Source organism: Photinus pyralis, unplaced genomic scaffold (assembly GCF_008802855.1).
Source record: "Photinus pyralis isolate 1611_PpyrPB1 unplaced genomic scaffold, Ppyr1.3 Ppyr1.4_LG1, whole genome shotgun sequence".
NCBI lineage: Eukaryota > Metazoa > Arthropoda > Insecta > Coleoptera > Lampyridae > Photinus > Photinus pyralis.
This window is the reverse complement of record NW_022170249.1, coordinates 59,081,013-59,099,316: the sequence shown is the minus strand read 5'-3', so window position 1 is coordinate 59,099,316 and position 18,304 is coordinate 59,081,013. Positions and strand designations below refer to the sequence as shown.

Sequence of the window (18,304 nt, the reverse complement as noted above, 5' to 3'; positions counted from 1 at the left end):
TGGTGATTCACAAAGATTAGTAGTCAGGTCTTGGTTTCACAGAAAAGGGATGAGTTGTCCTTAAAGAGTAGTTGACAGATTCTTAGGAAAGCTTAATCTATTGTACATTATGTGTGAGTAATACTCGAGGATGCAAGGATACAACAGCAAGAGCAAGAATTAACTTTGAAATTGTTAGATAGTTCACCGAATAGAAACAGAAATAGGTTGGGGAAAAAAAGATCTTAGCAAGAAAAAACCAACCGACAAATTAATATTAAATTGTGTTGCAAAATTAATTGTTTGTAGATAAAGATGTGAATGCATAACATAAAATTATAACAACAAAATATGCAGCATGCAGGCGCTACGCTCGTGTTTAACATAGTAGTGTCTAAAGTGTCGTTTATAAAACTTGATACATAATATACTAATTACATACTTACCTAGTATCTGAGGAAAGAGTGAGAGTATAACTCATGTTATTTTATAAACAAAGGAGCACATCACTTTTCTTGTTGCTATTATAGTTAGTGCGATCAAAATACCATGTTAAAAATAAACGCTGGTAGACTTGCGATGGAAAGCCCTTTTCATGTGATCCATTGATGCGCTAGATGTCTTTGATCATTACAGGTAGCTTACATTCGGCTTACTAATAGGTAGGTTCATGTTGCATTTGAAAAGTGCTCTAAAACATATGATTTTTGCTACTGCCAGAACAGAATGTTGTCCTTTCTCTGTAACTTAAAAAACTAACGAAATACTACCATTACAAAATAATAGATACATATATTCGAGTTCGCGTAGTTAAGCGACTAGGTATCTGACAAGAATCACAAGTAGGTACATTTGCACACATGATGGGTTTGATTTCGTACAATACCTACGTAGGTACATATAGAATGGGGTGCTGCTTTTAACAAAAGCCAATACACCTGCCTATACTATTATAACACTATCGATTACGTTGCTAGGTGTTTATTAGTAAATAAAAACTTCGACACATCATCGGCACAATTATTAGTACTTAATGCCAATTTAAAACATTCAAAATGGGCGACAAAGACAAAAAAAGGCAACAGGACGATGACACAGATTATAGAGTCGAATTCTTATTGAATTATCTCATGAAAACGTTAAAAATGAAAATGGAGAAATGGAACAAGATGTGGTCAACTGACGAATATGCTGTAAGGTCACCTTATTATAACGCCTCATTTCTCCACTTATCGATTACAGAGAATCATTCTGAATTTTTTTAATAACCCAAACGTGCCCAGACTGATAATGATAACTAGTGCAGCCGGCCAACTGATGCCGGTCACAGAATTTCCCAATAATCTTAAGACAAAGTCGTCATACTTCATTCGGAAGAAGAAAGAGGTCGTAACTCGAGATAATATTAGAGAAGTTCTCCTTATTGGTGATATGTCACCAAAGCCCGTAGAAGAGATCGCTGTGTTGGTGGAAGAAGTATTTTTACCGGTCTTGTCAAATCCCGCAAATCAAACTAAATGGCCCGCTGTTATTGCTGCAGATATTACGAAGCACGTGTATGCATTCAGAAACAAAGTCTACCAGGTGAGACTTAATTATAACGAGTAAGTATGTAGCTGTACTTAAACAAGCCAGGACGCTATGGATGTTTAACTGATAGAAGCGCATCACATGCGAGATGCAGTATTATCCAATTAGTCCCCTACCTATCGAAAAGCGACATTTCTACTGAACTGTTAGGTATTTGGAAAACTTGCGTAATTCATTCATTGTTCCAAAAGTAAACATTACTGATCAATGATTAAATAAGTATATAGGTGCAGCCAAACATGTCTGTTTGTCCCGAATATTACCTTTTAACGTGCATAACTTTCGTTTAGGTATACACATAAGAGTAAATAGATATAGGTACCTATTATTGTTAAGTCCGGAATCATATCATCTATTTTGAATTCAAATTTAATTTATGAATCCCGCATATCCTATCCCAATCCTGCACGAGGAGAGGGAGTGCCGGAAAGAGAGCAGTGCAGCGCGCGCGCCAGAGCAGCAAAGTTGGTGCCAATAAATACTGGTTCTTTTGGGGAATTGGGGTAAGTGCAGGTCCTTTTACTACGCAAACATTGATGGTCCTTCGTCCCGGATTTAAATCCTTTAATTACCATTTCATAAATTAAAACTCATCATAATTGATTTTTGATTTTGATAGTAGTTTGGTTACGGTAATTTCATATTTCCACCACATAAATTATACACGAATTAATCCTTATTAATTGCTTAATTACGCAATTACGTTATTAGCTCAAGCAATAGATAAATAAACAAATTCGATAATTTTGTTCGCAACGACAAGGTTGTGTCGTTATCAATACAGCCATACAATTTTGGTGTGTCTGTGTCTGCGCTCTATCTGTACCTGGTCGCATTGTAGTTCCGTATAACGATAAAAATTCGGATTCGATATTTTTTCTCTTATTTTTCATATTGCTTAAATTTACTATTTTTCAAGAATGAACCCAACCGTAGCAGCTAAATTTAACAAATCTATTCTTTTACGAAATACCGCGATGTCTAGATTAAAAGAAACTTTACGGGAAGGCGAAGGGGAGTTAGATGAATCAAGAAAAGCTATCTTCTTGGCGAGAGCACTTCAAGTAGATACCAATTATAAGGAATTTCAAGAATATCACAATTATATCATAGGGTTAGTTAAAGATGAGGATTTTCCGGAACATGACAAAATTCGTTCAGATACAGATATTATTTTTTATAAAATAAAGGCGTTATGTGCTATAATTAATAAATCTCATATACATACAGAAAATTCTAACGCAAAAACAATACAAAAATTACCAAAAATTCAGATCCCAAAGTTTGCTGGTGATATCAAGGAATGGCCAGCTTTCATAGACTTATTTAATTCATTGGTGCATAACAATGACAGCATCTCTAAAATCGAAAAATTTCATCATTTGATAACTTCAGTACGCGACGAAGCTCATAATATTATTAAAGGTTTGCCGTTAGTTGAAATTAATTATGACACAGCTTATCAAATTCTAAAAAATAGATACGAGAATAAAAGATTACTTGCTACAGCCTATTATCAACAATTACAAAACGCCACTGCTTTGCAGCGCCCTAATTCCAAAGATTTAAGGTTACTTTTAGACACGTTTCACGAAAACATTGAATCTTTAAAGGTTCTCAATTTTCCAGTCAATTCTTGGGATTTTCTATTGTTTAATATGCTTTTGCAAAAGTTAGATACCAAAACCCGGACAGATTTTGAACTAGAACATAGTGAAATTGAGCTCCCTTCATATAAACAATTAATTACATTTTTAGAAAATCAGTCAAAGGCACTAGATTCGTTACAATTAATGTCTCCCAAGTCGAAGATGGCAGCCGCTTCACCTATTCCACAAACTATTAAACGTGGTTATCAGATTTCCAATCTTTTAAATACTGACGCCACCAATACTTCACAAACGCAATCTAGTACTAGAAATACTTTGAAGTGTTCACATTGTTCGGGGCCGCATGGCATATATAAATGCACTGAATTTTTGTCAAGACCAGTTCAAGACAGAATTCAAATAGCTAGCACGAAGAAACTTTGTAAAAATTGCCTTAGTTCTTTACACACTGCTTTTCATTGCAAATCTACAGCAAGATGTCATGTCTGTGATCGCAGGCATCACACTCTGTTACATCTTAACGCAAAGGTTTTATCAGTACCAAGTGAGGATACTGTAATTCCTTCGACTTCTTCAGAGTCCGTGAGCGCTAACGAAATAACGCAAACGCAGTCATTGAGCGTAATGACTAATATTACTTCTAATTATCAAATTTCGACAGTGCTTTTATCGACCGCAGTTGTTAATGTTAAAGACATACGGGGTAATTATCAACCAGTTCGCTTATTAATTGATTCTGGAAGTATGATCAATTTTATTTCTGATAATTGTGTTAATCGGTTAGGTTTAAAACCCAAGCGTTCATCGTTAACAATTCATGGATTAAATAATATGTCCACTCAGTGCAGTAAAGGAAGTGTCCTATGCCACATGCAACCTGCACATTGCCAAAATCCAAAATTTGATTTTGAAGCTTTGATCGTGCCCCAAATTTGTTCGAAGCAACCTCAAATGGAAATTGATGTTTCAAATTGCAAACATATCACCAATTTACGCCTCGCAGATCCCAAATTCAACATACCTTCGTCTATCGACATTTTAATTGGTGCTGAACTCACACCGTACATATTTAACAAAGATCGCATATTTGGTACAGCCGATCAGCCAGTAGCTATTGACAGTATATTTGGTTGGATACTACAGGGCACCGCTTCGGTCCTTCGCAATTCCAGCGACAATGCAAATCCGTTTTCATTTCACGTCTTCGCACAATTTTCATTGAACAGAACTCTACAAAAATTTTGGGAAGTTGAGCAGGTTCCGAAGAGTACCGTAATTCTGACTCCAGAGGAACAACTGTGTGAAACGATTTTTTCTAACACAGTGAAACGAGAACCCAGCGGCAGATTCATTGTGTCTTTACCATTTAAAGCTTCTCAGCCAGTTCTAGGCGACTCTTACAGTCAAGCAAAACGCAGATTTCTTTCCTTGGAAAACAAGCTAGCTAAAAACCCATCTTTACGGATTGCATATTCTGAATTTATGAAGGATTATCTCGAGAGTGGTCACATGTCAGTAGTTCGTGATTTGAAAATTAATAATGGGTTCTATTTGCCACATCATTGTGTGTATCGCCCCGACAGTTTATCTACTAAATTGCGTGTTGTATTCGATGCTTCCGCAAAGGCATCGTTAGGATTATCTTTAAATGATACGCTACTTATCGGTCCTAAACTACAAAAGGACATATTTGCAATATTATTAAATTTTCGATGTTTTCCAATTGCAATTATTTGCGATATCAAACAAATGTTTCGACAAATTAATTTGGAACCCAAGCATAGAGATTTTCAACGCATTTTGTGGCGTTTTTCCCCAAACGAACCCATTAATGAATATCGTCTTAACACAGTAACTTATGGGCTCGCTTCTTCGCCTTATTTGGCTAATCGCACAATCCAAGAACTCGCCAAAATATACGAAAATAGATTCCCTTTCGCATCGCACGTATTGCAGAATTTTATTTATGTCGATGACGTTGTTTACGGTGCAACCAGCACAGAATCGGCGTTAAAATTACAGAAAGAATTAATTGAACTTATGGAACTAGGCGGGTTTTAATTGAGAAAATGAGCAAGCAACCACTCAGAATTAATTAAATCGCAACATCAACATCTCATCGATTTTAACAAAGAAGAACCATCTTCCGTTAAAGTTCTAGGGTTACATTGGAATCCGATAGATGATCATTTCTTTTATTCTTACACATCCCATGATCCATTGGTCACTAAGAGATATATTTTATCTGAAATTTCCAGAATTTATGACCCTTTAGGTTTCCTATCACCGTGTGTAATGTTCGCAAAAATTATTATGCAACAGTTATGGATCTCAAAGGTCGGGTGGGATGATCCTCCCTCAGATTCTATCGTACAAAAGTGGCATCAATTCAGATCCGAGTTATCATACCTTTCAAAAATAAACATTCCTAGGTTGTTTTTGTGTCAGGACGCACTTTATACGGAGTTGCATGGTTTTGCCGACGCGTCGCAAATGGGATATTGCGCAGTTGTTTATTTTAAAATTGTCTTATCCGATTGTTTAACTAAGGTATTCCTTGTTTCTGGAAAATCTCGCGTCGCCCCACTAAAAACTTTATCTATACCGCGTTTGGAACTATGTGCTGCTGTAATGCTTGTAGATTTGATTGCCAATATTCAGTCAATGCTTCCTAATGTAGTTATTAATGAGCTACACGCTTGGTCGGATAGTCAAACCACCCTCGCTTGGATTAATTCGTTACCTTACACAAAAAAGGTTTTTGTTGCTCATCGAATTTCGCATATTCAGGAAACATTGCCAGAAGCTCGATGGGATTACGTTCCAACAAAAGATAACGCCGCCGACGTGGGGTCTCGAGGTATAACCCCATCCCAGCTACTCGCACATTCGTTGTGGTGGGCAGGTCCTTCTTGGCTCTCACAATCAAGGGAGAATTGGCCTTTGCAACCAAATCATTTGGAAGCAACCGCCGAGGAGGAAACGAAATATGTGGTCCTAAATGCAGTCGTGGAGCAACATTGCATCACTTTACTTCTCCAAAATTTCTCATCACTTCAAAAGATTCAAAGAATTATAGCTTTAACTTATCGTTTCATACATTGTCTGAGGAACAAAAACTTTCAACCACCAAGAACAATCAATATTAGTGAAATAGAACACGCTTTGACGGTTATTATAAAACATGCTCAGCTCGAGACATTTTCTGACATTTTTCGAGCAATTCAGCAAAACACTCCGGTTCCTAAGCCGTTTCGCAAACTTGCTGTTTTTGTTGATGAGGTTGGTTGCCTTAGGGTGGGTGGAAGATTACGTTATTCAAATCTCGCATTTGACGCAAAACATCCGCTTTTACTGCCAAGTAATCATAGGATAACGCAATTAATTGTAGAACATACGCATCAAAAATATTTACACCCAGGATATAAAACCCTTCACTTTCTAGTATTACAAAGATTTTGGATTCTGTCACCCCGACGTGCCATAACTAATTGCATATCTAAGTGTATAAGATGTTTTAGAGTCTTTCCAAGAGTTAATGTGCCATTTATGTCAGATTTACCGTCCTATCGAGTATCGCAGTTGAAACCGTTTTCTGTAGTAAGTTTAGATTATGCGGGACCCGTTATGATAACTTTAGGAAAAACTCGAAAACCAAAAATTCTAAAGGCATACATATCCTTTTACTACGCAAACAATTATATTTCCTGGGAATAAGGACAGAATTAACTGGCCCGCCTTAAACATCGATTGGCACTATATCGATGCGAGATGCTATACATATTTTCTATGCAAATTGACTTGAAACACGACATTTATATCTCGTCTCCAATTTCTTAATTAAAAGACAAATAGTGATATGCGTGCATCTCTATACAGCGATCGAATTGATTCTCCAAATAATCGAAAAATCCAATATGGCGCCTATTTAACTTTAGGAAGTTGGTAAATGTTCCTCAAATGTAGCCATCTTGAATTTTTGTTTGACATCAATTCTAAATTAGGCGTATTAAAGACAGTAGCCAGGTTGCGGACAGCATTTTCCGTTATGTTAGACGGCCATCTGATGTAATTATTTTCATTGTTTTGTTAGCTCGAATAGATTTTGTTTTGTTTTTTTTTTAATTCATCACAACCTACTTGATTAAAATATAAAAACCGTTGATATAACTGGTATCTTATTTTCAATCTTATGTTATGATGGTTCGTTGAAAAGAGAATTAAAAAATCTATCAAGTAATCTAAAAATCCCATATAGCGCCTATTTAATTTTAGGAAGTTGGTAAATGTTCCTCAAAAGTAGCCATCTTGAATTTTTTTTTGACATCAATTCTAAATTAAGCGTATCAAAGACAGTCACTTTTATATAAAACTTTTTTTTTATATCTCTTATACTTTCGATGATATAAGACATTCAAGGAAATGACCAATTTTAGTTTTTTTGAATTTACGTCGAACCTATGCGATATTTTGAATTTCCATAAGGAAATTTTAAATAAGCATCTAAAACTGCAAAACATTGCCCATTGAACCAATTCTCTATCTTTAATAATAACAAAGTTACCCATGCAATCCCACGCGATCTGGGACACACTGTATATTATATTATAACAATATTAAATGTAAAAATAAAATGTAAATAGACTATGATATGTTAATGTTATAAAGAGAACAAGCGCATGGTGCGCATCATAGTCGTACAAGATAGGTGGGGGAAATAATGAAAGCGGCAAATTTAATTTAACAATTCGGCCGAATGGGTTCGTCCGAATTCTCTCAAATTCTTTCGACGTTAATATTTCTGCCCTCATACCTCCGAACGGCTGCTTTATCAAGCACTCGGTTATTTTTGCACTATGTCCAAGATAACGATGTCTATCATGGGGATCTCGGAAACCATAGGAAATACAAAGATGGTCAAGTTAGGAAAAAAGTTGCGGATTTAAAGATTTATTATCACGCTGTAAAGAAAAAACAGAAAATTCCGATTACTTCCGAAGATATGTCAGAAAAACCGAAATTTGCCGATTTCGTTTTTATTTTTTCTGGTTATTTGAACAGATACACACTTTCTCATTGCAACTTTTGAGCTCTAGCTCTACAGTGCACACATTTGGCCTGTGTGTTTTTCTGTAAGTACAGGGTGTTTGTTAAACAAGCGGCAAAAAGTAAAGAGGTTATTCCTTGAACTATTCAAAGGATATTTTATCCTTTGATGGATTTTGATAAAGCGCTTTGTTGCGAAGTTACAGGACGAACAAGTATGAGTTGTTATCTTAACAACATTCCCCGATTCCTTTGATTGATTATTTTGTTTGTTTTGTTTTTGTTTTTGAAAGAGTCCGAGAGTCGATGAAGGAAATGTTGTGGTTTATAGTAGAGAGGATTGGATGGTTGCATTGCATCCGAGCTGGAGGTAACCATTTTAATTTTTGTCGCATGTTTAACACACACGGACCACCGTGTATAATTTCATGGTCTTTATAATTATGTGATGGTGGTTGTGGTGACAAAACTAAGGTAAGCTTTCCATTAAAGTTCCTCTTAAGGCCAATTCACACTATAGCTCAGGTCACGCTCTACTCAAAATATTGTAACATGCTATCTCAATAGGAATATTCACATTTGACGGTCAGAACATGCTCATAAGAAATACAAGCTACAATAATTGACCGGACCGTGACGTGACCGATACTGTGAATTGGCCTTTTGTAGTTATCTAAATGAACGTGTTTTTGCAATTTTTGATCATTTTTATTAAATTACTTTACCTAGCGAATAATCCCGATAGAGCTCGAGGCGCTATGAAAGATTACTCATCGACGATAAAGAACGAAAGCCGATGCGACCTAATCTTTCCGGGAGATGTGTTTTGTTCCAGCTAGAATATACGAGAACATTCGGGAGCACTCGAGAACACTCGATTTTGCTATATAAGCAAATCGAATTACGCTTCTAATTTTAACGCCGAAGTAATAAATAGTTCGTGCTATTATAAATTGTATATATGTGAATGATGAATAATTTTTTAACTGTTATTAATTCCTTTCGGGACTGTTTAATTTATTGTTAATTATTTGTAAATAAACATATGACGTAATTAAATTTACGTTACATTACAAATAACGTTCGGTGGTTCGTGTTTAAAAATCCCTGTATGCTCTTTATTTCTCATTTTTATTTAAAAATCGTTCAATTAGGTACTTACACAATGACTAAAATGCAAAAAATATAGTTCTCACTAATAAACAAACAGTGATCAAAAATGATCAAAGTCCTCGTGTGAGATCGAAGGGACTTCAGCGCATTTTTGTGTGGCAGATCAGTGTTTTATTAGCCAATATTGACTCCACCATCAATAAGATCTTGCCAAAAGCTACCACGTTCACTTTGTCGGTACCATTTTCTCACTTACCGTGCACTTGCAATTCGCGTTTGAAGTTTTGACTCCACCATCAGTAAAATCCTTTGGGGGTTACCATATTCCCTTTGTCGACACCCACTTCTGATCACCCGCAACAATTCGGATTTGAAGTTTCGACTCCACCATCAGTAAGATCTCGTCGGGGGTTACCACATTCCCTTTGTCGATACACAGTTCCGACGTCCCGTTCATTCGTAATTCACATTTTGGTAGATTTCGCTAAAATCCCGGCATAAAATCGTATTCAACTTTTGGGTACTTCACATAGCTCGACCTTCAATTAGTGACACGAGAAAGAGAGACCGCGATTCGCGCTGTAAGAAACTTTTGGGCGCCCAAAGTCGACTACCCCTCGAAGCGCGCCGCGCAAAAGGTGGTTTATTTCGCCCCTAGGAAAAAAAAACAAAATTCCGCCACGCAGGAGTTGTGCGCGTTGACAAGATCTTCCCGACGACACCAATTTGAAAACAATCGGAGAAAAACTGTAGAAGAAGATAGATAAAAACTGAAAAATCTCCAGGTTAGTATAATACGCTCGGGGATGGCGTCCAGATGTCGTCGACTCCAAATCTTGTAGCCCCATCCCTAACGTTCTTAATTACACGGCCCCGATAGTTACATGTACACTCCTTGTCTTTTTACAAGCGTTTTTCTACGGGCGCGCATTTACTGCCAGCCAGCCAGCCAGCCAAAGTGAGATTAAAAGCTACTTTTTACAAAAAAAAATTTTTGCAAAAATGCGCTAAAAATGCCATAATTGGTAAACTAGTACTGAAAAACACGTTACCAAAGTAATCGTAAGCACTAATTTAAAAAAAAATAGCAAAATTCATCTTAAACCATTTAACCAAAATGACAATAAACCGTTATTTAAAAAGTTTAGTTTTCGGCAAAATTCGGGTGCAACAAAAAAATTTTTCCGTTGTTTTTTAATAACCCCATTAATTTTTGTCGCGCAATTAGCGAAACACACATCTTTGTGTACTAAGTTATTGCGCCCCTTATTTCGGTATCTACGCCTTCACCGGAAAATGAAAAAGTAATTCGATAATCGATAGGTAGGTATTCTGGCATGATTAGAGCGTTGCGCGTGGGCGCACCATCCTGTTGAAACGAACAGTTTTCAACTTTTGTTTTGTGTGTGTGTGTGCCATATATCGTTGAATTCGTAATCAAAAATGCTACTCATGTACTTCATTTACGGGTCATGTAAAAAATTAAGTTGATGATGATTTCTCTGAAACGAAATGTTGTATTGAAATTCCCTCAACGATGGCTCCTACAGCTCAAAATGAGGCAATGAGAAACGGTTTTGTATTTTTTTTGTATCTGTTCACATAAAAGCAGAAAAAAATAAAACCAAATCGGTAAACTGCGGTTTTTCTAGCATATCTTCGGAAGTAATAGGAATTTCCTGATTTTTTTAAAGCATGATGTTTAATTGCGCAACTTTTCCCTAATTTGACCATCGTCAATTTTTTTGACGAAATGTCAAACGAATAACTAAAGGAACGGATGCTATTTATTTGGGGACGCAACAATAACGGTAGTTGAATGATTGAAATGTTGAATTTATCTTCGCCTCAAGGATATATAGGAGAAAAATAAATCAACTAATCTTTATTTATTTATTTAACGAAACAGTTTTTATTTTCTTAATTGTCCGCTGAAAAAAAATTGCATGGTAGTAAATGGGGAGGAGGCCGTAGCTGAAATAAATAAGTGGCAAACACATTTGTTCACACTCAAATAAATTCAATTTGATTGGATATGAACAGGTAATACGTTTCAAATCAGCATAAACATCTACCAAAATTTGAATGCGTTAGCAACCTCGATTCGTCTTAAAAGGAAAGCAATCAGGGGATGGTTACCTAACCTTTTTTGCCTACAATGTCGATCTTGAGGTTTCGGAGGCATCTGCTTTCGCTCCTCATTATAAGAATGTGGTAGTTTTATAGGACCCGATGTAATGAGATGAGGACGTTACTCCCATTACGAATAACGATTCGCCTTTATTTACAACTCTACATACAGACACTGAGACACGTCGTGGGTGATCATGGACGTGGTGTTAAATGTTTCAGGGGGAGATGAATGGAGAGTTTATAAAGTGGTGTGAAAATCAAGAAATTTTTTTAATGATTACTTTCGGCATATTTACTTTAGGTATTACCTATATATCACAGATTACTCTACACTAAATTGCAACCTCAAAAATCTAACATCGAATTCTTTTCAGATTAAAGGAGCATTGAAAAGCCAAACTCTTTTGCCAATGCCGACGGGCGTTGAACGAATATACGAAGCTACGTTATTACTACAGCAGTCGCATGGTAAAGAAGTGGATCTGTCTCTGAAGACGGCAATTGAAGGTGCAGTCTTGCAATGGGCATCACTATGTAACGACGTACTACAACAAACGTCAGATGCGGCATTTGCTCACGGCCAAAATCCCATCCCATCAGCGGAAATTAATTTTTGGAACTCCAGGTTGAAGAATCTGGAGAGCATTTTTGATCAACTACGCGATCCCAGAGTTAAAAGGATGGTGCTTTACTTAGAGCTAGCGGGTAGCTCTTACTTGTCCTGTTTTAAGTGCGTGTTTCAAGATGTGGTCGCGGGAGTAATTGAAGCTAAAAATATTTGCCTCTATTTAAAGCCGATGAAAACTCACTTTGAGAAGTTTGAAGACGGGGAGTTCTTGGAAAGCGAGCCCTACATTAGACCTATGGTTCATTGCTTAGGTTTGCTATGGGCAAATTCGTGTTATTACTGTACAAACACGAAAATCACAACTTTACTCAAAGAAGTGGCAAATTTGTTTATTAGCGCTATTACCGCGCAACTAGATCCATCGACAATCTTTCAAGGGGAACCCGAAGATATGGTTAAGAAAATTAACACTTGTCTAAGACTGATTAACATATTTCGCATTTCTTTCGAAGAAGTTCGCGCAAATCTCGCCTCCTATTTTAAGACACCAGATATTCAACCTAAACCGTGGACTTTTCACCAAAGAACCGTCTTTCAAAGACTAATGGATTTTGTGGAAAGATTGGAATTGGTGAAATCAATCCTTCTGGCAGCGATCGAGTACCAGAAACTCGAAAGAATCGAAATCGGCGGGATTAAGGGTAGATTGCTGTCGAAACGGTGCGAAGATCTGCTCGAGGAGTTTAATTATGCGTACGCGAACTTTGTTACAATCCAGTATGACCTACTCGATCCCTTGCACATGGCCATTGTTGCCGAAAATGAGCAGTTCTTAATTAAGTGTAATGATATGGATTCGAGATTGGCGTCCATTTTTGAACAGGTTTTAGATGATTGTCACAACCTGGAGAGCATCTTCAAATTTGTTAATATTGCCAATACATTAGTCGAGAGGCCCATTATATATAACGCAATTAAAGATAAATTCTACAAAATAATTGAAATATTTAATCGAGAGCTAGACACAGTAAAAGAGGTGTATGATGAAGGCAAAAGGGAAGGTGTACCAATTAATAACTACTTTCCACCAACTGCCGGCGTTTTGTGTTGGTTGCACAAACTACGCCAGCGGATCGTGAAACAGGGCGAAGATTTCAAGATGTTTCAGAACAAACTCGTGGAATCACCGGACGCCCTTGAAGCTTTCAGCAAATGGGAAGAAATGCAACACATTCTTGACGCAGAAGAAGCGCGTGTTTTATCGCTTTGGTCTCAGTCGATTCCTTCCCAAATTACAGCGAGCCTATCAAAAATGCAACTTTTCAAATCCGGAGAACAAATCTCCGTCAATTTTGACAAAGAGCTGGAGGCGATCTTGAGAGAAGTAAAATATATGAAGTTATTAGGCATCGAAAACATACCCGAGGTTGCATTGGCACTTTACGAAAGAAATGAAGAGCTATTCATTTCGATGCAACATTTAAATAATATTTCGGAGTGGTACAATCATCTTAAAAACAAGTCCCTACCGGTAGAATATGAATTAATTAGAAGCGAGGTAGAGGAGTTGGACCTTCGTTTAGATGAACTGATTTATCAACTGAATTGGACCACCGACAGTAAGTATTACATTACATTTATTAGATACGTAAAATATTCGTTACAGATTTCGAACTTATCAAAACTATATATGACGCGCTAAAACAATTATACGATCGCGTTATGGAAGCACAGCGTAATGTGAACAATATAATCGCCGAAATAAACTTATGGGGCGAAGAACCGCTGTTTGAAAGGAAAGATCGTAACAGCCATTGCTTGCTATATGTAGAGGATAGAGTGGAACGGGTGCACAAACGATATTCCCAAATAACTGCCACTTCATTGTCCATAGAAAAGGTCATGGAGCTCAATTACAAGTTATTTTTTAATATTCCAGACCCACCGCCTGATCCTGTTGAAGAGCCAAAGGTAAGACAACTAGGTAATACTTGTATTAAACATAATCTCCTTTGAGAATTGAGGGGGGATAGAACGGTGGCCTCACTTTTTACTTATAACGTGAAAACGGTGCGCTAGATGGAATTTAGTAGGTACATGTTCCGGTGCGGGCGGGTGGGAAGTCTTGATGGGTTGAAGCATTCGACCCTCTCCTATCCCCCAACCCCACCGTTGTGGACCGAGGTTCCCAAGCCATTGCTAGATTTGGAAGAACACCCTGCGAGAGTGTTGCCCAGACGCAGCTTTAGTCGGTGGAAGAGAAGACATTAGTTGAGGATTTTAGGAAGCACGTGTATCTGTGCTCATTCAAATCCTATTCTGTTTTGGTGCGGCTTAATACATTATTCTTCGCCTGCTCTTTCAACACTATCAGGGCTTGATGATGTGTTATAGAACAAACTATAAGCAATGGCTCGAGTTTCGTTGGGCTTTTTCTCAAAGCATTTGAGCATCGAAGCTTATTACTTTCTCCATATATGGCGCTGGTAGTATCGTTGCTTCTATTCCTCTTGCAGTCAAGATTTTCAACAACACTTCTAGCAACTTAGCTTTGTTCTTCGCATTGGCGAGAAAGTTCTACTGCGGAACGTTACACACCACGTTCTTAGTCACGTTGAGTTCCACTGAAGTTCCTCTCCGCTTCTGTTCAGCTCGTTTTCTTGAATCGACATTTCTTTAAGTACCCATCATCAAAAACCACAGCATAATTCTGGCCATAGTGACGGATTATGTACAAAACATACCGTTCTGCGATGGAAGATAAGGTGGATCCAACTGCCAATTTAATTCGGTGACGAAGGAAACCGCCCTCCACTCAGTAAAACTTGCTCTCAGATTGAAAAAAATCCCGCTATGCGGATCGAGTTGGCTATACATGTGTATAATCTCAATCTTGGAGAGTCAAAAACTTAAAAACGGTGAGTTTTTTAAGAAAGTTTATAGAATCAAAGTTGTAGCAAATTGTAATAAGTTTTATTTAGATGCAATTTTTTCCTAGGACGCACCGTTTTCGAATTGTAAGTAAAAAATATCTCCAATAAGAATGTTGGCATTGCGCAGTCTGCGCATCAGAGTTGGACTGGGTCAAACATAGAGTGACCCATTGACCCAGTTAGTTTACTGACCCAGTGACCCAGCTTGACCCTGTGGCCCGGCTTGACTCGGGGACCCAGCTTGACCCAGTGACCCATCTTTACTCGGTGACCCATCTTGACCCGGTAGCCCAGTTTAAACCGTTGACCCCTAGGTTGTTCCAGTTGAATCCGGTGACCCAGTAATTAAATTATTGTTAGGTATCATCCAAAACAATTTCAAGTAACTTTTAATTTAAAAAAAAACTTCCTCAACAATATTCGGCAACAAGCACGTAGCCCAATTTCATTCAAGAGAACTAATACCTAAAAAAATCAAATGCATTTGTTTATAGTTTGTAGTCATGTAGTCAACAAAAGTATTTAGAGAAAAGATTTATTTGGATTAAGCTAACTAGTAGAAAAAAATTAAATGTGAATGAACACCTGTAAGCAAACTGGTAAGCCCTGAAGCAAAGAAATAACATTATTCTAATACAATTCGGGACATGGAAAGTTTTTTACGGCAGTATTAAAGCAAACATCACAGAAATGGCAGTTGTCAAGCAATCGAGTATTATTTTCAACAAACCAGCATTAAGTTTCATTTATTTCATAATCTGTAGTTCTGTACACTTGAACCGAAGGCACTGACTTAACTGCGTTATTCGATCAAACTAGGTTACTGGGTTAAATTGGGTCCCCGGGTGAAATTGGGTCGCTGAGTCAAACTGGATCACTGGGTCAAATTGGGTCGCTGGGTCAAACTGAGTCTAACTTGACCCAGTCCAACTCTGCTGCGCATTCGGATATCTGATATTACAATATGCGATATGTTTGCCTTTACTAGAAGTATCTGCGGTTAAAATTTCAACAAAATATATTAATAAATAAGAAAGTTGACATTACGCTGCCTGCGCATGCGCAGTTTAATCTTCAAGATTTTCCGTGGCTCAGGTGCCAGAGCTATACGCTACCGAACGCAAATAGAACGAACTAAATATCTTGAAAACTCGGACAGACGGACGGACAGAGAAAGTGGCTGCAATAGCGCACCCAACTTCGTTAGAAAATGCCGCTTGTGAGCAAGAGGCGAAGAGTGCACTTTCAAATTTATTTTTTCGATTTTAATAGCCCTTATGGAAATTTCATGCCTTAACGAGAATACAAATATGAAATAATTTTTATTTTCTGATCGAATGACACCAATACCAAGTCTGTAAGTGGTGTAGTTCCGGAGCCTTTCCGACTCACACAGACAGACATAAAGACAGCCAAAGTGCACTTTTTAAATTTGAAAGTCAACCCGGCAACGTTTAAAAATGGCCACCCGAATGACTATTCCCTCCAAAACTAAACAAGATCTCGCTTAAATTTGAAAAGTGGCACGTGATGAAACATCTAAGGCAGGACCTCCTTACGTTAGTTGTAGACAACGCTTTGACCTGAAGTACAGTAGGGAAGGAACGTAAAATAAAACCATTGAATTTTTATAAATTCAATGATAAAACACTGAAATTGTGAAAAGTTTGTTTAATAATGATCGTAATTATTATGATTGTGAAAACCCGGAAATTTTAGATGATGTACATTAATATAAACAAAGCAAGCAAAGCCCAAAGGTGTCGTACTCTCGCAAAAGTAACTGTTAAGGGTAAAAAGAGTACGACGTAAGAAAAACCTCGCAGTTTGATTAATACAGTCCAAAAGTTAATTAACAAAATATTAACAAAGATAGATAGTAAATGCATCTACACAAGGTTGGTTACACTCAAGGTTAAAGCAAGTTTTTGGGGACAATAGGTCAGGTAGGAGCAGGTACCAAGATTCTGAGAAAGGGTGAAATACACAGGATGTGACTCATCTTTGGTGCAATAAAGTCCTTTTGTTGAAAGCAAGTTGGAAAATTACATGGCCTTGTAGGCAAATTTCACTAAAAACAAGATATGTGGAAATTATTGAATCGCCACTCATTTAACGCACATAGATTCTAAACTGAAGAGCTTTGATTAGCGTAATCTCGCTCCTGCAAGATGGGTAGTTCGCCCCTGGTTTCGGGGTTTCGAACCTACAGTTGGATGTCGAAGACAATCACGGAATTAGGTGTCGTAACACAAATTTGACTACAGTTTTTTTCCACCCCCGTGACTGCTTCATTCACGGAGAAAATTGTTAGTAACAAACAACAAATCATAACAAACCTCAAACGAATCGGTAATCTCCACATAATAAAATAAAATGATCCAAACTTATATGAATGTAACTTCAGGGACAAGACCAAGTAATCAACATCAATAAACATAAATTAAGCAAACATTACACCAAAAATGTAAACAATTATAAACAATAGCATAACGGTATCACACATATGATTGCTTTACGGTTAAACCAAGTAAATTTCAAAAACAGAGATTCAAACACACAACAAATATAAAATGCGGCATACAAAACACAAATACGACATAAAGAAATGCAAAAATTACTACCTGCATTAAATAACACAAAATAACAACAAACATTTATGGAGCGACGCGTTCACGACCGCCATTCAAGACAAGATGCCAAACGTTACTCCTGTTCGTGCTTTCTAGATGGCGCAGGCAGCTTTTCCCCACCTAAAAATTGCATGGTTGCCAACTCTCAAAAATGTATTGTATCGTCGTAAGTTGTATATACAGGGTGGAACCTCTCAAACTTTCATAATAATAATAATAATTTTTAATTTCTGATCGAATGACACCAATACCAAGTCAGTATGTGGTGTAGTTCCGGAGCCTTTGTGACTCAGACAGACAGACAGACATAAAGAGCGAAAAAGTGCACTTTTTATTTTTTTAAAGTGAAAGTGCACTAAAAATGTCGTTTTTTTCCAATTTGACTTCAATCATCTCTTTAACTATTTCTCTGAGCGAACAATGAAGAGAAATGAATTTGTTTAGAATCGAATTTTCCATAAGATACAGTGGGTCCGAAACGGTAATTTTGAAATGTTATTGCTTGCTATGGAAAATTAACAATTGGTTATTATACTAAGTAAAATTCATCCGATCTTGTTGAAAGTTCGTATATGATCACTACTTTTGATAACAAAAAAATATGACAAACCCGATCACCGTAGGTTTTATAGTTATTGTTTAATTAAATAAACAAATTAAAAAACGATGCTTTGTCTTTCAAACTGGGTGACTCCCAGA

General features: G+C 37.1%; 1 protein-coding gene across 1 annotated transcript in view; it reads left to right on the top strand.

Moving 5' to 3' along the window:
• The first annotated feature begins 1,046 nt into the window (after positions 1 to 1,046).
• LOC116158635 (dynein beta chain, ciliary-like) overlaps positions 1,047 to 18,304 on the top strand; it is a 33,272-nt gene continuing 16,014 nt past the window's right edge. The window contains exons 1-4 of the mRNA XM_031471452.1: positions 1,047 to 1,172; positions 1,222 to 1,563; positions 11,846 to 13,658; positions 13,706 to 14,010. Of these exons, the coding sequence (XP_031327312.1) occupies positions 1,110 to 1,172; positions 1,222 to 1,563; positions 11,846 to 13,658; positions 13,706 to 14,010 (2,523 nt within the window). The 5' untranslated portion in view covers positions 1,047 to 1,109. The remainder of the gene's footprint in view (positions 1,173 to 1,221; positions 1,564 to 11,845; positions 13,659 to 13,705; positions 14,011 to 18,304) is intronic.